The following is a 19335-nucleotide window of genomic DNA, read 5'->3' as shown; positions in this document are numbered from 1 at the left end:
ACTTTACTCCTGGAGACTTTTGGCAAATCCGGCTGCGCTCGATAATGCGTAATGTGTAAACCGTAACATATCCAAGCGGTTCCTAATTCAAGGTCACATAATCTCTGCATCGTTGCAACGGAAACTCTGCTCATTGTTGAGCCGTCTATGGCTACTTTAGCTTCCCGTCGCAACCATATCCACCGGCTGACGTGCCAAAGGTTACTTCAATAAGCAATTTATTCTTAGTAATATTTACAACATGTTGCCAACGACTTTGTATCCTCGCTCAGCTTTCGTTCGTTCCCTGGTGGGGATTTGGTCGACGTTTTCAACCTTGACAATTTCTTTTAATTTGAGAATGAGACCGGCAGTGGTGGGGCTGACGGGGTGGAATGTGGATTGGTTGAGGCGATGGAGTCCGAGAGTTTTAGCTGCTGCGCGGTAATCTTTTGGTAAGCCGATCGTTGACCTTGCCAGAGTAACTTTGTAGTATTTCTCAGCTGCTGCTGCCGTGCTGCTCAGTAATCGTCGTTGTCGTACCATTGTGGCAAGTGAAAGGCAAGTAGAGTTGAAGGTGCCTGTGGCTTGCAAAGTGCAAGGGCGGGTCTTGACACTCTCAATTCCTCGCCCGCTCTTTTAGAGCTCGATTTTGAAAGAATTGAAGAAGAAATAATCTTTAATGAATACTGCTGTAACTAAAACTAATAAAAAGTGAATTATTTACATGATTTTACAATCTGCCCCTGTAGGCTCCAAGTGTGGCAATTGCGTAGGTGAATCGTGCTTGTCACTGGCTCTCTTCAGAGGATTGACAACACTCGTGGATATAGGAAGATTAAGCTTCTCAGCTGCCGGACTGTAGCCCTTTGACGCAGCTTTGCCGTAATACTCCAATGCCTTGGCATAGTCTGATATAGTTCCCACACCCATCTCATAATAAGTTCTATAGGACGACAGATCTATGTTAGCGTCTAAAATCTGACGAGCTCTCAAACGTCTGTACTCACCCGAGAACGAATTCCGCTTGAGCCAATCCTTTGTCTGCAGCACGCTGGCACCATTTGAAAGCCATTTCATGTTGAGGCATAAGATGACCCGGAATACCTCGAGTATATATCCTTGACAAGTCGAGCATTGCGCCTTCATGTCCATCCTCGGCTGCACGCGTGAAGCATAGGTAACCTTGCCATGGATCCCGAGGGCGCCCAAATAATCCTTGCTCGTTAATTTGTCCCATACGATGCAGCGCGCTAGGCAGCCCTAAGCTGACTGCTTTCTCCAGATACTGCATGCCCAAAGGGATATTCTCTCGGGACATTTGTGAATCTCTGGCAATACCGATACGTTCTAGCTCATCAGTGTAAACACAGCTCAGCACGTAGGCAGGCTCGGCGCTGTCTGGCCCTGGAGAATCCGCTGCTGTCCGAAGGTATTCTAGACCTCTACGTATATCCCGTTTCTGCTGCAATTGTCCTCGCAGTAATATCTTCGCCATTTTCTAAGCGAGAAATACATGATTTCTTAGTATCTAAACTTGCAACTTGAATTTTCCCGGCAGTTCTACTTACGTATGTTGCTAATGTATGACCCTTGCTCGAAGCAATCTTGTAGCATGTCACAGCCTGATTATACTCTCCCCTTGCCTTTCGATATCGCGCCAGATCGTAGTAGGCCTCCACCCAACCGGCCTTCGCTGCAGCTTGCAAGCATTTGAATGCCTTGAGCGGCTGTGGTCTCTGATATGCTTGAGCGCAGTCCTCCTTGTCAGGCTGCATATGCCATTTGCCTTTGATATACAGTGCTTCGGCTTTGCCATGCTTTGCTAGTCGATCGATCCAATAACCAGCCTCACTTAGAAGACGTTCCCTGGTTTCGTTGTTGCCCTTTTTGTCGCTGCTTCCATAGAGACGGGCAATCTCTAGAAGGTACTTTGCATACGTCATTTGTATATCCATATTCTTGGTCTTGGATGCCATGCGGCGATATGTCTTGATCGCATCCTTGTTGTGGGTCAAACTGAAGGATGCGATGGAAAGACGGGACTTGCTCTGACTGGGCGAGGGCGTCGGTGCAATGTTAGGTGCCGGCTGCGATTTTTGGATAGCTGCCAGGCGACGAACTTCTTGCACGAACGAGGTTGGCTGTTGACCCGCAGTTGTGTGAGGCTGTGGTGACGAAGAGAGTGGAAGTGAAGTCAGAGAATCCCAAGCTGCGGATAAAGGTCTTCTACGCTCGGGAGCTTGCGGTTGAACCTCTTGCTGATACTGCATACTGCTTACAACATACATACTGTTGGGACGTTCATTGTATGACTGCGCAGAAGGTGGACGAGCAAGACCGTTGTTATTCAGACCCTGACTGGCATCGGCATTCGTTGCAGCTTTTAGCAAGTCTTGTGTCGATACAACTGAAGTTGCCGAAGAGGGAACAGAGTCGCTCTGGCCATTTTGCATAGGCATCAAACCCGAGATAGAGCTGCAGCGACTGCACAGTGATGGCGAGGGAGAAAGCGCTGGAGGAGGCGGAGCAAGAGTTTCCAGTTCCCGAGGTTTGCTGCTCTTTTCACTGCCGGCAGTGGATTCCGCGTCGTCCACCGACCAGATAGTCGGCTGCATTGATTCTTCGGGCGTATGTGGTGGCTGGAAATCCTTGGTATCCACTGGTGTCGCTCGTGCGGTTTCACTAATGCCTGCAGGTTCAAAGGGCTTTTGCATAGCTGCATCGTTGCTGGCTTCTGATACACCCGATGTATCGGATCGACAAGGCTGATCTTCTGTCTGGCCTTCACCGTCCAATTTATGTTCATGGGATGATTTTTCTTCGCTGGTCGCGTCCTCCGATTGCTCGCTGTCAATCAGATCTTCAGGCTCAGGCTCCATAGCAGTCTTCTCATCAAAGCGAATGCCAAAATACTCTGGCTCAGGTCGGCTCGCGTAATCATCGTTAGAGACGTCGACCTGTTCCTTTTCTTGATGTTTACCGGTTGACGTGTCCTGCTGACTCCATACATCCTCCGACCAGGGGATAGAAGCAGTGTCGTCTTCTGTGTTGTATTCTGTAATGGGCGTCAGCATTGTAGGTCGTATTACTGGTTCAGGGAATGGTGGAAAGTTGAGTATGATTTCCTGCTCCGGTATCCTGGGTAATGGCTTTGAGGACTTCTTCGGAGAGGCTTCTTCAGTAAGCTCTATCTCAGACTGCTCTCCTTTTTCTTCGATTCGTTCACCCTGCATTTCATCTTCGCTGTCGCTTTCAATCACTAAAAGACCTTCTATCGGTTGATACTCTAGTACTTCTTGTACTGTAACCAGCCTGCAAATAGGTGCCATGCTACCAGCTTGGCTGCTGAAGGATGATCTACGCTGTCTCGTGTAGGTCGCTGATGTATCGCGCCAGGTATCATTGGAATTAGGCGTCAACGACCTGGGGAGAATGGCTGTCGACATTGGGAGTAATAGGTAAAAGGTAATAAAAGAAGCGTGTTGAAAAGCGTCTGCATTTAAGGAATATCAAAAACAGACTAAAGACTAATTTGTCCATTGTTTTGGGTGGTTGGCGTTTCGCCGCTCTGTACGTATAAGGAAACGACTCTTCGGGGGGGGGGGTAGAGGGGAAATACAAGAAAAAAAGGTATCGATTTGGATATTGCATTATTCGATATCATGTTATGTTCTGAGGCCAAGGTCAGCGTAACATTTATCGCATACACGTTGGTGTTGCGAGGCTAAAATTTGCAGCGACTCTCTGGGTGCCCTTGGGTCTTGAAGAATTTCGTCCGGAGGCAGGTAGGTCCGTGCTGAAGAGCATCTGTCACACACGATTAGGCCACAGCGTCGGCAATGATGCCGTCTCACAAGTAGCTTGAATTTGCGCGCACATCGACGGCATTCCTTAGCGTCTACGTCCGATTCCCATGCGAATTGTCGAGGGCCTTCGGCTAACGCAGCCGTTACATCCAACTGCTCTGTGTCCTCCGCTGCCACTGGAGAGCTGCCATGTCCAATCAAATCTACGTGGTCTAGCGAAGAGCTCTCGTTCCATGTTGTGGACTGCTGTTGTACAACAGCTGCGCTGTCGCGGGACCATGGGTTGGCGTCTAGATCAGCTACTATACCGGATACTGGTTCCGTTGCATTCTCTGAAGCCCGGTTGCTATTACTTTCTACAAACAAACCTAGCTCTCGAGCTAGCTCGGCATTCTGTTGCGTCGGTCCCACAGGCGTTGATACCGAAGCTGCAATGGATGAGATCTTTGCATTGAGTTTCTCAATATGTTCAGAATAGGATGTAACAAGAACGTTTGCTTGGTGCTTTCGATATTGATTGTAATCAGCTAACAGACCGCATGGTCAGCTCTTTGTGTGTATTTTATATGAAAATGTGACCAACTTACTTTTGATACCTGCAAGCAAGGTTTGCACTGCTTCTTCGTATCTGCGCAGCTCGCGCGTCAAGTTGCGTAGTTCTCGGGCCGTCGGATCGCTGTTTCGACTGTTGTCTGCTTCATCCTCGACCACATTTTGCACCAGATCTTCTGCTTGATAAACATAGTCTGTAGTCTGAGGCTCTGTGGGGCTGTCAACAGGGTCATCGTTCCCACGATGGTTGCCTTTGGCCAGATCCATTCTACGTTTCATTACGCGCACCCAACGTCGACGTCTGACCCAACCAGATCCAGCGGTTGGCGCAACAGGTGTCCATGCATCATCGCTGTCCTCGAACGACTTTGCGTACTGCCAACCTGAGGTAGGATCAACACGTGGATCGCTGTAATCGATTTGCCAGTCCGTGAGCCAGAACCAGTTGGATGTACCGCGCTCGTTGTTGCCAGGAGGGAGCTTCACTTGCTCCTTCGAGGAAGGGATGCCGGAAGGATGCAGTGACCATGGACCTCGTACGTCATGTCTTGTCAATGCATTTGCACTGAACTGCGGTCGTGATAAACCAAGTATCGATGTTGAGCGCTGATTTTCATGCAAGATCACCATGACAGTAATGTGGAACTCTAGCAAATCGTATGTTGTACCATGCGAGTAAGGTGATAAATCGATGCCTTCTGCATGCTGCATGTGCCACCATTTGCTGCCCGCTTTTTCCAGCATCTCGCATATGTACGCTTCTCCAGCTTCTCCGGACGCAGCGCTAACGTCGTAAGCAGCCTCGCCAAAAGAGTTTTTGATCAAAGGATTTGCGTGCGCTTCCTCTAAAAGATACTCGACAATAGACATGTATCCCTTTGAAGCAGCATTGACTTGGTGAATGGCGGGGTTAGCAACAGGAGCTTATCTCATATGACCTAGACACTTACTGAGCGGGGTATGGCCGGTTTTGTTTTGTGCATCTACTCGCGCACCGCGCTCAACCAGCAGTCGCGCAATGGGTAAGAAACCACGAGAACAAGCATTGTGCAGTGCTGTCCAACCGTCCTTGTCTTTTTGGTGTATGTTTGCCTTTTTCGAGAGTAAATACTGCACCACATGGTAATGGCCTGCATACGAGGCTTTCAGCAACGGTGTCTACAGGGCAACAACGTGTTGATGACTTTGCGGCCAAAGAAACGGTTGATAAGAGAAAAGTTTGGAGTAACAAAAAAATACCTCGCCTTCCTTATCACGCGAGTCGACTGAAACTTGGTATTCTTCGACGAGGCAGCGAACAATGTCAACGTGACCGCGCGAGGCGGCAAAGTGAATTGGTGTCAAGCCAGTTGCTGGGTGAGGATCGTTGACGGCTTTCAGTGGATCTGGCAGACGAAGCAGGATTTGCTTCAAGATGAGCAAGTTTCCTGAGGATGCCACCGAATGTAACGTCTTTTGTTGCTCGATTGCTATCGCTCTGCTGGACTTGGTCGCTAAAGCTCTCGTTACTGCTGGTGGAGTCACCGCCGACTTGCCAGGCGGTACCAGCCGTGGCAGTTTAATAAAATTATTGTGTACATCGCCATAGTATTTGTGTTTCTCTCCCGGGACAGGAGGTGTGCAAAATTCCATAACGGCAACCGTCATGGCAACAAGAAAAACCAAGCTTTGCTTATTTTTTGGAGCACAGGAACACCTGGTTTTGAGATGCAGCTTCCACTTCAGACAGTTGGACTTTGTGTAACGTTCCAGACGCGCAGAAGGGAGATGGAACACTTCAATTGCTCAACAACATTGTTTGGGAACTTGGGCCTTACGACCTTTCTATTATCTTGTTATGTTTACATGGCTGATATATATCTGGTCAGTGCGATGAAAGCTGAGATTTTTACTTTAGACATCCCATACTTGCGAACTGGTTCACCGCAAAGGATGTGTTTCGGAGTCTTGCACATGCAATGCATCAGTTGCCGGACGTTCCTGTGGGACACAGCTAAAGCATCCTTAAGAAAATGATGGAAGAACACTGAAAAGCTTTGCTTTTATTGTTTCCACAGTGATTGCCATTATGAAAATTTTGTATACCTCCTAATCCAGGGGAGAAACATAAATGCTACGGTAACGTTTACAATAACTTTATTGGAAGACTACGGCTGGCACCGCCTGACAAATTGTGCAGCGGTTCCACCTGCAACAGTGACGGCTTTACGGACCAATTCCAGCGGGGTAATGGCAAGGAACAACAAGGACATTACCTTCAGTTGTCTCATCGTGCAGTTACCTGATCAATTAACCCTATATCTATCCTTTTTGTTCAGTTCGGCTATCACATTGATGCAATTTCGAATTGGAAAATGTACAGGTATACCAATTGTTAACTGGTAGCTACAGGTAGCCGACGATTAGTTTGTGCAACCAGATATGTGTTACTGTCATCACCTGCATGGGATATAGGACTTGTTAATACAAGGCAGACCAAATTCCCACAAACCATCGCAAGATGTAAACGGCATAAAATTGTATGGATGATTGCTTAGCACGATCGGAATGACATTGGTTCATCCTTATCAAGGGGTAGATCTCGGCTCCACGTGAAGCATAAATCGAGGGCGATCCATTCTGTTCCTCCTTTTTGCATTTCGGTTTGAAAACGAGGATGGTAACACGAGTTAAGAAACTCAGAAGATATAAGCTTCACCAAAGACTGTGTTCCTTTTCTTCTTTGCTCAATAGCCAACTTTTTACTTAATGACCGAAACGACAGTTTTGACACCCACGTCAGAGGCCGACCGTATTCTTGATATGCCTCTGCACCACAAACCAAGACCGAACACACCGCCGTCGTCGACAGAGACAATGGGCGGCCTGCATATGATTAAGGAACGCGACGAAGAAAACGAAACAGACAATAATGATGCTGCTAAGCTCCAGCACTATGAAAATATGTCCTATGACGAAATATCTCAACGTATGGCTGAAAACTACAAGCAACTTTCTGAAATGCTAGGCACCACCAGTATCAGCAACCACGATTCGACCCCATCGTCTGATGAGGCACCTGGTCCAGCCGACAGCAGCGGCAATGACGAGATGGACGATGAGAGAGTAATAGACCGTACAGACATTGACGAAGCGACAAAGCGTGAAAAAATGACTAGAGTATTTTGCCGAATCGCCTCCTCGGGCGACGTCGACAAGGTTAACCAGTTATTGAACGGCCGGCATCGCGAATACATTGACATTGATGCAAGAGACGAAGACGGGACTACACCTTTGATTTATGCAGCATGCTTTGGCAAAGTTGATATAGTGCAAGCTCTTTTATCTGCGGGTGCAAAGACCGACGTACAGGATTCCTGTAAGTGTGTGACAAGAATTATTGCGAAAATAAGGAGATATTTGCGGAGGAGCCTGATTGCTCCTTCTTTCTAGATGGGTGGTCAGCACTCATGTGGGCTACAAACAATAACCACGAAGGACTTGTCAAGATCCTGCTCGAACACGGCGCCTCGTCCCATACCAAATCAGCGAAAGGGCGCACCGTCTTTGACTTTGTGAATACTGATAACCAAAAACTGGTGGAAATTCTTGCAACAAATCCTCGAGATAGCATCTCATCCACATCTAGTATTCTCGGTCGGAATGCCGGTAGCTTATCGTCCTCCTCATCAAATGCAGGCGATAATGATTTTTACTATCAATCTACCGTCGAAGGTTACGATAATTTTATGGCAGAGGAGGCAGATCGCCGCCGAAAACTTTTGGAAACAGCTATGGCGCTAGCAGACTTCCCTGATGATGACGACGACGACGATGATGATGATGGTAGCAGCGACCAAGACGGAGACGATGAGCAGGTCGCAAACGAATTCCAATGGGACAAATGTTTACCTGATCAAATGTTTGTCTTTGGAGCTGATAACCTCTCGCACATCTTGGATACCGTCATAAGTAATATCCAATTGCCCGTACGCACCCCTCAGGAAATTTGCGTGCCTGCCAATGTTGTTTTCTTGAGCGCACGTTTTGCACATTATTTCTCCAGCTCAGATCTGCTTAAAGATGTGCTGGATGGTGCCTTATCTCGGATAAGCAATGAAGTGAAGGTAATGATTTCCGCGAGATTATCAGTGTTACACCTTGCATTTTAACATTAAACCTTTTACATATTTTCCAGACTAACTCTCGTAACGTCCATATATTGGCTTTCTGGATCACAAACGTCGCGCAATTATTGTATTATCTGAAAAAGGATGCTGGACTCGTCGTCGCTACAGCAGAGTACCAGCTGCGAATATCCGAACTAATATCCGAAATTTACACTTTCATCATTAATGATACCGAACGTCGTCTATCTAAAATACTTGGGCCCGCCATGCTTGAGCATGAGCAAATCCCCGGTATGGAAGACGTCAGTTTTGCAGACGATTGGCAACGATTTTTCCGCCGGAGCAGTCGACGATCCGTTATTATACCACCTGACGGCGGATTAGCAGTACAAATGAAACGCAACTCGAGCACTCCCGCTAGTATTACTAGTGGTGGCGGTGCTCTTGGTCATGCTGTATCACCACAGTCCGTTACGAGTTTATTGACGTCAACGCTATACGTGCTCCAATCATACGATGTACATCCTACAATAATTATCCAAGCTCTTGCACAGTTCTTCCATTTCATATCGTGCGAACTTTTTAACCGCATCCTTTCCAACAAGAAACTACTGTGTCGATCCAAAGCAATGCAGATCCGCATGAACATGTCGCATATAGAAGACTGGATAAGCGAAAACCGGATGCCGTCCAGTTTAGTATCTTATCTCACTCCTACTCTGCAACTTTTACAGATGCTGCAATGTTTGACTCAGCTGCAGGATCTTGCCAGCTTCATCAATACTGTCAAAACGTTTGACTCGCTCAACGCACTTCAAGTCAAGCGCTGCGTTGTAAATTATCGATACGAAGTCAATGAAACGCGTTTACCGGAAGAAATCGAGAAATACGCAATGCAGATCGCAGAAGATACAGTACGTTACAAGCAAGCAAGGCGGGTACGGTCCATCGATGCTGTGCGAAAATCTGCACCAATGTCCCGTGCCGAAAGTTTATCTCTAAGACGGTCGACGTCACGGCGCGAAAGTGTTTCTAGTATCGTTGGTTCACTCATGTCCAGCGTCGGTATCAGCACATCCGCCTCCTTGCCTCCTTCTTTACCATCCTCACCAACAGAAGAATGTCAGCAGGAGGTAGTGTCGGAGAAGCCAAAAGAGACAAGAGAGCGCAGTGACGACGAGGATGAGGAAAAGGATGTCAAGGAAACAAAGGATTCTAAATTCCTGCTACCGTTTTCTGTGCCAACGACAACGCACATGGTCAGCATCACCGGTTGGACTCCAGAGGATGCTAAGCGCGAAGCCAAGGAGAGATTGGTAACACCGGTTATTCCCGACGAGTGGATGGAAAGACTCGATAATGCTAGTATGATTCCAGAGTAATAGTAATTGCTGCTATTTACTTTACGAAATCAAAAAAAGTTTTTACATCGTTTGTCCTGAAGCTGCAGTGATCAGCAAGGTTGATTTCAGGCCCGACGCCTTTTTTTAAAGCAGAGAGTGCGTTGGAAGAAATTTTTTTTTGTTCAAAAACCTTGCTCGTCCGTTGCTTGCAGCAGTGTTGTGCCCGGCAATATGGTCCAGCTAGAATTGTTAGAAACGCTACCAGTAAAGATCGTTTCTGATCCGTTAGACAACAACGTTGTTTCAATGCTAATGGTGTGATCGTAGGAACGAGTTGCGAATCATGCCAAACTGTTTGACGGCATGCTTCAACTTATACCCGCGAAATACTACATTAGCCAAAAGAAACCACAAAATGTATGCCACAGTTTGCTAGTGATTAACATTGCTGTGTCGCTGATCCAGGTTTTAGGAAAACTCAAAATATATGGTCAACAAACGGAAAAATGCACCCAAACAGGAAATCAAAGAGGCAACAAAGAAGGCTAAAAAGGCCAAGGTACGAACCACACGAGTATTTTGGAAAGATATCTCGGCTAAACCATCATATTTATCACAGCTTGATCCTGAAAACGTGAAATCGATTGCTGAAGTACAAAAGGAAGAACTGGAAAAGGCAAAGGTAGCCGAAGATCATGACGCAAGCGACGATGACGATGACAGCAACGAGGAAGAGACTGTGGGTGGCGATTTCAGTGGATTAGGTTCAGTCAAAAGCGAGACTTCATCTGTGGATACAGCACAGACAGAAACTAGCGGTATGGACTGGATTGTTGAGTATATTTAAGGAGCATGTTTGAAGCTCACAACAACCGAAAGATAATTTTCAACCAATGCTACGCAGCGACATTGCCGAACTTCACACACGCTTACAAAAGCGCATAGCAGAGATGCGCAGAAAACGAAATGCGCCCAACTCAGACTCACCAAAAGCTCGAAGCCGTGAGGAGATGCTGCAGGAACGCCGAAAGAGACGGGAGGAGAAGAAGAAGGCCCTAAAAGCCCAAAAGGAGAAGGGCAACAAGGCACCATCTGAAGCGCTTATCAACACAAAACCTGAACAGTCGAAACAAGAGGAGAAATCCGCAGCTGACTCCATCAAAATGGACGGTGATCTCTTCTTTGGCAAGATCAACGTTGGTGAACAAAAGAAGAAGAAGAAAGGACCCACCGATGCAAAGTCTGCATTGAAGAAGGTTGAAGAAAAGCAAGCTGAGCTTGAGAAACTTCGACAGGAAGATGAAGAGATGGCAAGTAGAATCGATGCACAGAACATGTGAAAAACATGAACTAACTTGAAGCAACAACTCAGGTTGATGCCATGGTCGAAGAGAGCCACTGGGGCAAGGCTGTATTGATGGCCACGGGTGAAAAGGTCAAGGATGATCCAAAGCTTTTGAAGAAGACCATCAAGAAGACTGAAGCACAAAAGAGACGCAGTGCCAAAGAGTGGAAGCTCCGTATGGAAAAGGTCAAGCAAGACGAGATTAAACGACAGAAGAAACGTGAAGAAAATATTCAGAAGCGTAAGGAGGAAAAGAAGGGCGGTAACAAGAACAAAAAGAAGAAGGCACGGCCTGGATTTGAAGGTGCTCAACGTGGCGCGAAATCAAAAAAGAAATAACTGTGTTATCACACTCCTCCTCGCAATCCTTGTTTATCTCTTAACAATCATTGAACATTTCAGCCTCTTGTTTTTCATGCAACTTCTTTATATCAATTCGAATAAACGTCTGCCAGAGCATTTGGTTTCTAATTCATTTAAACGGCCCAAGCTTTTTAAAGCAAGAAATGATGATATCTGATGAGAAGCAATCTGCTCAAAATCGAGTTTTCAGCCTTTTTATCAATCCACTTCACTGCCGCCACTTCGACACATATAATGCATCGCGTTGTAGTGTCTGCAATGGTTTGTATTCCTACCCAGGTAAATGAGACTTTCGAGGGACGCGTGTTAGGAACGGCATATCATCTTTTCATTAAAGCTCTGATTTCTATGACTTTATTGGACATTATAACCCGATCTCTGAAGCTCTTTGTCGCAAATCTTTTATTTAAAGCATAACAATTGAAATTTTGAACAAGTTGATATTTCACATGGACTCGAAGCTCCAAGTTTACGGGTTATCACGGTTTGTAACTTCCCAAGAATGCCTGTGGTTGATATTCAACTCCGAAATACTTGCCACCGCAATTTGAACAAAGGCGTCACGGATATCGATCCACCCGTTTTTGTATTGTTGGGTCGAGACATAATGAATGGGCCACCGCAGACGCTAAACAGCATACAGCAATATCAAAGCGCTCTAGAGCTTTGTACACGAAACTTGTTAGCAACGCGGCAAGCACTTGAGCGCCATGATCTGCCAGCCGGGGAAAAGGATCGTCTACAGAAACAAGAACAGACACTCCAGCAACAAATCTCGTTATGTCAAAATATGCTTAATCAAGCCCAACAGCAACAGCAACTAGGAATGGCGCAAATGCGTATGTCGGATTCTGAAGAAATAGGTCGATGGGGATGAGCATGTGAGATTGATTGCCGTAACTAGGTCCCAACCTGTTTGCTTTCCCTGCTTCAGCACCTATAAACAATAGCAATCGACCATTATCAATGCAACAGCAACAGCAAATGATGGCACCAATGACAGATGCTGACGGAGTGCCACGGATATTGACTAAACGTAAACTACAAGAATTAGTCAGACAGATCGATCCACAAGAGCGGTTAGATCCTGAAGTTGAGGATGTAAGCGTGGCCTTACACGATGCTATTAACCCGAGATACTTATACCACTCTCATCTTAGATATTACTAGAAATAGCAGATGAATTTATTGAGTCATCGACCACTTTTGCATGCCGACTGGCCAAACATCGTAGATCGGATACACTCGAAGTCAAAGATTTACAGCTTCATCTGGGTAGGAGGATATATACTTGGATGTATATCTCTGCGAGCATGGACTTATTTCAAAAGAGCGTAATTGGAATATCAGGATACCCGGGTTCGCATCAGATGACGTGCGATCGCTTCGCAAACCTGTCATCCCAGCAACCCACCAAAGTAAAGTACAAGCCGTACAATCTGCTAGGCAGCACCCGCCATCGAAGAGAGACAGGGAATAAATTGGATACGCAACAAAAAGAAAAACCACAAATCGCAACCAAGGATAGGGATACATCAGCGAGGTCCCATTTGTGCGTGCCCGAAATTGAACTGCAATGTTTTGAAAAAAGGATGGGACTGGATTTCACGATTATAGAAATACGCCCTTGCTACATTGTAGAAAGTTCCCAAGGATATTTTTTGATGTCAAAGAAAATTACAAAGATACGGTACTTATTTATGCGTACTGCCGCAAGTTTGAAAGCATAATGGAAGAGGAGTGTACAATGCGTGATCCGCCCAGACCAAATAAACCGAACTGCTTGGGAAAGGCTCGATCCAGGAGTGGCAGTGACGTTTATAAGTTATGTACGAGGGTGAATGTGGAAATAAACATTCTATTCTCTAAATGGGTCTATGTGCAATTTTCTCAATGCTGGCTCTGTTGCGCGATCCGTTTCTTCGCCAAGTTTGCAAGGATCTGAAAGCGTGCCCGTTTTAACTCGACCTCCATACCAGGGGACTCGAAGTGATGTGATATTTTTACAATCGACTCTGGTTCCAAAACACCGGGTATGCTGTCGTGTAGAATGTGCTGGAGGTTAGGTATCTTGCTTTCTGATAGCAGCCTGTATATTTCGTCCGGAAATACCACTTGATCGCCGTCTACAAAATCAGTTTGCTCGAGCAACTTATCCAGTTCAGGCAAAGTCTCGTACACTAAGGAGTTGTTTCCTGACGCGGAACCTAGCAGCTGGGCGCCTTTATATGCTTTTAACGATGAAGACATTAGTACAAACGCATAGAGCATTGTTTCTCCCGCTAAGAGGGTACATGTATACCTTTGTAGTGGCTGTACCATCGAAAGAGGTTGTATGCCAGTGGTATATTCGGAATGAGCGGCACAATGACGAACGTGCAGGATATAGGAACCCAATATGCCGAATAGTACATGTACTTTTTGTGATATGGTTCTCGTTCCTTCAAGAGCTTCTCAAGATCTTGCTGGATATCTGATGCATTCAATATACTGGGGAAACACACGTGAACCTTCAACGTATGTTGACATGCACAGGTTTAATCGCCAAATTCCCGTTATTTTCAAGCTTTTCGCGTACCTTTGACTCGTTGTCTTTAATATCTTCCTTTGTTGGTACATTCTTGAGAAACCATTCTTGATAGTCCAACTGGTTCATGAGTCTCGTTCCTCCATCGTACAACTTCCGTTTCCAAGTGTTGGGCTCTGCGGAACCAAGTTGATCCCACTTCTTGCTGGACCAGTCTACGGCTCGTGCCAAGCGTGATGTACTTTGTATATTGGAGTGACAGTAATATGCCCAGTGATTTCTCAAGATCGGAATTGCAAAGACTCTCATTTAACACGTTCCGCGATAAAGCTGCTGTCGTTCCAAGTTGGCGCTTAATGCTGCATAAAAAAATAATTGCACGGCAAAGAGCGAAAATTAGATCCTTGATTCTTGACGTAAGCATTACAAAACAAAACGTAGACATTGATCCACGAACACCAGGCGTTTGAGCAAACCTATTATCGCGCAAAATCTTGATGATATTCGATTCATATGTTCGTCCATTTACAGAATTGCAACGTGGGCATACAAGAGACTTTGCCATGGCATTCCACCTGCTTTCAAGGCTGATGGCTTCTTTCTCTCCCACGGTGCCATTTAATGATAACGTTGTGATTTCCCTTCGGTTCACTTTATTTCAACGAAACTACTGTGGAAAGTTGTCGTATACTCGAAGATAAGCTCAAGGAAATGATTAATAATCAAGGTATGCCTTTTCTTGATGCTCTACGTTAGGGAGCCTTGCTGATTATATCAACGATGATCTGCTGCGCATGTAAATGTGAAGTTCTGGTCCTGCATTTAAAAAGCCTTTGCTATTTTATACATCCATGGTACAAGCAATTGATCATCGCTTACGATGTCCGTAGCCTCTTCCATTAAGCTCATTTAACCATATGTTTGCCGCAAGTTGTCGATATCTTTCTATATTAGACTTGTCGATATTTGTGCTTGGTGTCGGGATGTTCGGAAAAAGGGACGGAAAGCTGGGAGTAAAGTAATTCAGCTTTGTCATTCAAGTTCGCGTAACAGTAAATCATGCAACACCAATACACCAAACATCCAATATCCTTAACATGCATAGTTTTTGGTACCAAAAATATCGGCCGAAATGTTACTCCAGTCCACAAGACTTCTATGGCATTTTCTGCAAAAGTGGACTGCGCAGTGTCACAAAAAGCTGACTTATGTCGGCGCTTATTTAAATGAATTGCGGACGCTGGATGCATGATGACACACTGCTTCTTCTTTTCTTCCCTGATGGCTAACCCTGAAGACCCAGCTTCCTTCACTCACAAGCACTGCCATGTAAATGGCATCAATATGCATTACATCGACGAAAATGAGACCAGCAACAACCCTCTGGTCCTTATCCACGGATGGCCTGACTTGTAAGTGTTCTTACAAATGGTTTTATCGAATGCTGAAAGTCGGCTAACAAACGCGTTTCCTCTCAGGTGGCTAGGTAATTTGTAAATAACGGTGAGCTCAACCTATGATAGTTGTTTAACTGTATGCTGTAGGCTGGCGCAATCAAATCCCATTCCTTGCAAAACTTGGCTATCGTGTTATTGTTCCAAGTCTCAGAGGTTTTGGAGAGACTGTAAGTCTATTTGACAAGGTACTGGTTCATGGATCGGTAGAACTCAAGTTTGACCGTAGGATGCACCTGCTGACCCGGCTGAGTACGGCTTTGGCACAGTATCAAAGGATATTGCTGCGCTTCTTGACTACCTTGAGTTACCCACTGTAACCATCATCGGCCATGACTGGGGAGGTGCAGTTGTCTGGAGATTCACACAGTTTTATCCCGAGCGCGTCAAGGCAGTTGCTTCTTTCTGCACGCCTTACACTCCACCTAACAAGGAATATATTCCACTCGAAATAATTGTAAAGGCTCTGCCCAACTTTACATATCAACTCTACCTTGGAACTCCCGAGGCTGAAGAGGAGATCGATGAAAATGTAAGGTGTAGCATCGCAACAAATATAGGCACCAAACTTTCTAACATATATGATTTCCAGCCGGAAGGATTCTTCGCACGCGTATTCCAGCCTTATCCCAACTTCAAAGGAGGTCTTATCGACAAGGAAACCAAGACTCTTGTTCGTGGCCGTCCTCCCGTTGAAAAGAGCGACAAAGTACCGCAGAAGGTAAGCCATTCGAGCACCCTTTTTTGATATTCTATGTCCTCTCTCTGACATGCCTTGCAACCCATTTAAAGGTCTTTGATTATTATGTCAACATGTGGAAGGCTAAAGGTGCACGTGGAGGACTCAACTGGTACAAGCAAACCTGGAACAACTTTGAGCAGTGCAAGAACCTCGATCCGATTATTCGAAAGCCCGCCATGATGGTAACTGCCGACAAGGACGCAGCTTTGCCTCCATCAATGGCCGCCAATATGAACCAATACATACCCGACTTGGAGATGCACAATGTGGAGAACGCCGGTCACTGGGTCTTGTGGGAGAAGCCTACAGAATGCAACCAGTATCTTCACCAATGGTTATCCAAAGTATCGCCCGCCAAATTGTAACTTGAGGATCGCGTATGCACAGGAAAACATCGATGTTTGCAATAGAGTATAAATAAAGTCTTCTATGGATGGAAGTACTGTATTTGCCAAGACCAGTTGCAATTGTAGCAACATTTTATATGCGTAGGTGCGCACGCCATTAACATTTGCTGATTAGCGGAAATGCTTGCATCTCAAGCGTACAACTTCCTACTAAGATCAGGCTGTTCTCCAGAAGAACGCACGCGCCAAGTTCAGGTACAAAATAAAAGCAACAATAATCCATCTGTGGGTAAACGTGGGCTATACTTGCTTTCTATGCCCTTCTACTTAAAAAAGTCTATGATACAACAACAACTAGTACAGCAATCACTATAGTACAACGATAAAGCTGATTCTATTTATCGGATTCGGATGATGTCTGCGGCCGGCGCACGTATTCATGGTAAACACTATGCTCGGCAAATGGGCGCTTACCCAGCAGATTCTCCATGTCTTCTCTAGTCAGGACCTCCTTCTCTAGCAATAATTTGGCGACCTTCTCCACATCCTCTTTGCGTTCTGTGAGCAAGTTTCGTGTGCGGGTGTAAGCCTCGTTAACTATTCTGCGCACTTCCTTGTCAATAAGACTTCCAGTCTTCTCGGAGTAAGGTTTCTGGAACTGCTCTCCTCCTTGTGGATCGACAAAGGATACCGGACCAACGCTTGAACTCATACCGTAGGCAGTGACTTGCGAGTAAGCAAACTTAGTAACCTTTTGTAAATCATCTGCGGCACCCGTGGTAACACTGTCGAAAAAGATCTCTTCTGAGATTCTGCCGCCAAGAGTCATGCACATACGGTCCATTATTTGCTTGGTAGACAGGAGGTATTGGTCCTTGGGTAGATATTGAGCATATCCGAGAGCAGCTGATCCTCTAGGAATGATGGAGACTTTAAGCAATGGATCTGCATATTGCAGATACCAGCCAGCCACGGCGTGCCCGGCTTCGTGGTATGCAACTGTCTTCTTCTCCTCTGGTGATAAAACACGCGATTTCTTTTCCAAACCAGCAATGACGCGCTCAATAGCTTGTTCAAAGTCCTTCTCCGTCACTTCATCCTTCAGGTGGCGAGCAGCAATAAGTGCAGCTTCGTTGCAAACATTGTGAATATCAGCTCCGGAAAATCCAGGTGTGAGAGCAGCGAGCTTTCGTGCGAGCTGCTCGACATTTTCGTTCGTCTTGATGGGTCGTAAGTGTACTTTGAAGATATCAACTCTGCCGCTGATATCGGGTCGATCGATTGCAATGTGTCGATCGAAGCGACCAGGTCGCATCAATGCTGGATCCAAGATATCTGCTCTGTTGGTACCAGCCAGCACAACGACATGCTCACTTGAACTGAAACCGTCCATCTCGACTAAGAGCTGGTTCAATGTGCTTTCTCGTTCGTCGTTACCACCAATGCGTCCGCTCTGTCCACGTGCTTTACCGATGGCATCAATTTCATCAATGAATACGATACACGGGGCATTTTTCCTTGCGGTTGCAAATAAATCTCGTACACGCGAGGAACCGACACCGACAAACATCTCCATGAATTCTGAGCCAGAGACACTGAGGAAAGGAACATTGGCTTCACCAGCTGTAGCTTTTGCTAGAAGAGTCTTGCCCGTGCCAGGTGGACCAGAGAGAATAGCACCTTTAGGTATCTTTGCACCCAGTCGTTCGTATGCCTTTGGGTCCTTCAGGAACTTTACAAACTCCATGATTTCCTCTTTGGCTTCGTCCGCACCTGCCACGTCCTTGAACTTGACCTTGACATCGGTTTCCTGATTGAACAGCTTTGCTCTACTTTTGCCGACTCCAAAGATGCCTTGTCCGCCACTTCCGCCGCCCATAGCTCGTCGATTGAGGTAGAATATTAAACCAATTAAAATTGCAGTTGGAGCAAGCTGGGTGATAAGCGTGCCTAGCAATTGACCTTCTTCGTTCTTGTAAGTGATCGGGATACGCTCCCGAGATGGTATACCCAATTCGTCCTGAGCTGCTTCCATGTGGCGTTCAAAACTGTCGACAGATCCAATAGTGAAGTAGAGACTCTTCCCGGCTGGGACGTGAAAGGTTGCTGCCTCCGGTCGCAGGTGGATGTAAACATATTTTCGATTGACAACCACAAGGCGTTCTACAACGCCCTTTTCTAAAAGTGACGAACGGAAGCTTTCCCAAGTCACTTCCTTTCGGCCTTCACCGGGCGAGCTTAACTTCCATGCGACGTACGTTAACAACGCACCAAGGACCAGTCCCTGTACCTTGATAGGGTTCGGTTTTCCTCCGTCGTTGCCACCGCCAGCATTTCCAGGGCGTTGCTGTTGTTGCTGTTGCTGTCCTTGTTGTTGTTTCTTTATAAAGTCTTGAACGTTTTTTGGGAAAGCATTCCACGGATCTTTGCCAGAGTCCTGTTTCCCGGGTTGCTTAGAATCAGTGTAGCGCCGTATCAAACTCTTGTTGCAAGGGCGGACAGCATCGACTCTGCGATGCAGGAGTGCAAGCCTGTGAGTTGCTCCTTGATGTTTTAAGGATCGGCTGCTAATCGTGTTTAATCGTGTAAGCATAGACTTTTTTGGAGTGCCTGGAGTGCAAGGTGGCAGGCAACTCATCATCCGATTCCATTGTTTTACACACCCCGAAGTCCCGCCAACGGAACCCTAGTTGACTCATCCTACGGACAACTACTAGAAGCACCTGTAGTTTTGATATTTGGAAGAGGAATTTGCATCATCATTA

General features: G+C 46.1%; 9 protein-coding genes across 9 annotated transcripts; 4 read left to right on the top strand and 5 right to left on the bottom strand.

The window, feature by feature from the left end:
- Nucleotides 1–234: 234 nt before the first annotated feature.
- Nucleotides 235–525, bottom strand: VTP01DRAFT_178 (mitochondrial 54S ribosomal protein uL30m; the record flags this gene model as incomplete). Its single annotated transcript, XM_069380167.1, has 1 exon — nt 235–525. The coding sequence occupies one exon, from the start codon at nt 523–525 to the stop codon at nt 235–237; it is 291 nt and encodes a 96-aa protein (XP_069244598.1).
- Nucleotides 526–702: 177 nt separating this feature from the next.
- Nucleotides 703–3428, bottom strand: VTP01DRAFT_177 (uncharacterized protein; the record flags this gene model as incomplete). Its single annotated transcript, XM_069380156.1, has 3 exons — nt 703–925; nt 990–1480; nt 1551–3428. The coding sequence occupies 3 exons, from the start codon at nt 3426–3428 to the stop codon at nt 703–705; spliced, it is 2592 nt and encodes an 863-aa protein (XP_069244597.1).
- A 219-nt stretch (nt 3429–3647) lies between these two features.
- On the bottom strand, nt 3648–5987 carry VTP01DRAFT_176 (uncharacterized protein; the record flags this gene model as incomplete). The annotated part of the gene is made up of 4 exons (XM_069380145.1): nt 3648–4315; nt 4376–5233; nt 5291–5498; nt 5580–5987. The coding sequence occupies 4 exons, from the start codon at nt 5985–5987 to the stop codon at nt 3648–3650; spliced, it is 2142 nt and encodes a 713-aa protein (XP_069244596.1).
- Nucleotides 5988–7088: 1101 nt separating this feature from the next.
- VTP01DRAFT_175 (uncharacterized protein) lies at nt 7089–9831 on the top strand (the record flags this gene model as incomplete). Its single annotated transcript, XM_069380134.1, has 3 exons — nt 7089–7698; nt 7773–8446; nt 8518–9831. The coding sequence occupies 3 exons, from the start codon at nt 7089–7091 to the stop codon at nt 9829–9831; spliced, it is 2598 nt and encodes an 865-aa protein (XP_069244595.1).
- Nucleotides 9832–10023: 192 nt separating this feature from the next.
- On the top strand, nt 10024–11476 carry VTP01DRAFT_174 (uncharacterized protein; the record flags this gene model as incomplete). The annotated part of the gene is made up of 6 exons (XM_069380123.1): nt 10024–10056; nt 10120–10209; nt 10265–10351; nt 10412–10610; nt 10672–11102; nt 11165–11476. The coding sequence occupies 6 exons, from the start codon at nt 10024–10026 to the stop codon at nt 11474–11476; spliced, it is 1152 nt and encodes a 383-aa protein (XP_069244594.1).
- A 526-nt stretch (nt 11477–12002) lies between these two features.
- VTP01DRAFT_173 (uncharacterized protein) lies at nt 12003–12980 on the top strand (the record flags this gene model as incomplete). The annotated part of the gene is made up of 4 exons (XM_069380112.1): nt 12003–12339; nt 12405–12601; nt 12661–12775; nt 12832–12980. The coding sequence occupies 4 exons, from the start codon at nt 12003–12005 to the stop codon at nt 12978–12980; spliced, it is 798 nt and encodes a 265-aa protein (XP_069244593.1).
- A 410-nt stretch (nt 12981–13390) lies between these two features.
- Nucleotides 13391–14336, bottom strand: VTP01DRAFT_172 (uncharacterized protein; the record flags this gene model as incomplete). Its single annotated transcript, XM_069380101.1, has 3 exons — nt 13391–13731; nt 13803–14010; nt 14079–14336. The coding sequence occupies 3 exons, from the start codon at nt 14334–14336 to the stop codon at nt 13391–13393; spliced, it is 807 nt and encodes a 268-aa protein (XP_069244592.1).
- A 972-nt stretch (nt 14337–15308) lies between these two features.
- Nucleotides 15309–16588, top strand: VTP01DRAFT_171 (uncharacterized protein; the record flags this gene model as incomplete). The annotated part of the gene is made up of 6 exons (XM_069380090.1): nt 15309–15439; nt 15506–15513; nt 15572–15651; nt 15711–16013; nt 16074–16202; nt 16274–16588. 6 exons carry the CDS (start codon nt 15309–15311, stop codon nt 16586–16588), a joined length of 966 nt encoding a protein of 321 aa, XP_069244591.1.
- Nucleotides 16589–16964: 376 nt separating this feature from the next.
- On the bottom strand, nt 16965–19163 carry VTP01DRAFT_170 (uncharacterized protein; the record flags this gene model as incomplete). The annotated part of the gene is made up of 1 exon (XM_069380079.1): nt 16965–19163. The coding sequence occupies one exon, from the start codon at nt 19161–19163 to the stop codon at nt 16965–16967; it is 2199 nt and encodes a 732-aa protein (XP_069244590.1).
- Between the last annotated feature and the right edge of the window lie 172 nt (nt 19164–19335).

This window comes from Rhizomucor pusillus (genome assembly GCF_041956525.1).
Source record: "Rhizomucor pusillus strain CBS 183.67 unplaced genomic scaffold VTP01scaffold_1, whole genome shotgun sequence".
Lineage (NCBI taxonomy): Eukaryota > Fungi > Mucoromycota > Mucoromycetes > Mucorales > Lichtheimiaceae > Rhizomucor > Rhizomucor pusillus.
This window is presented reverse-complemented; position numbering and strand designations above follow the sequence as displayed.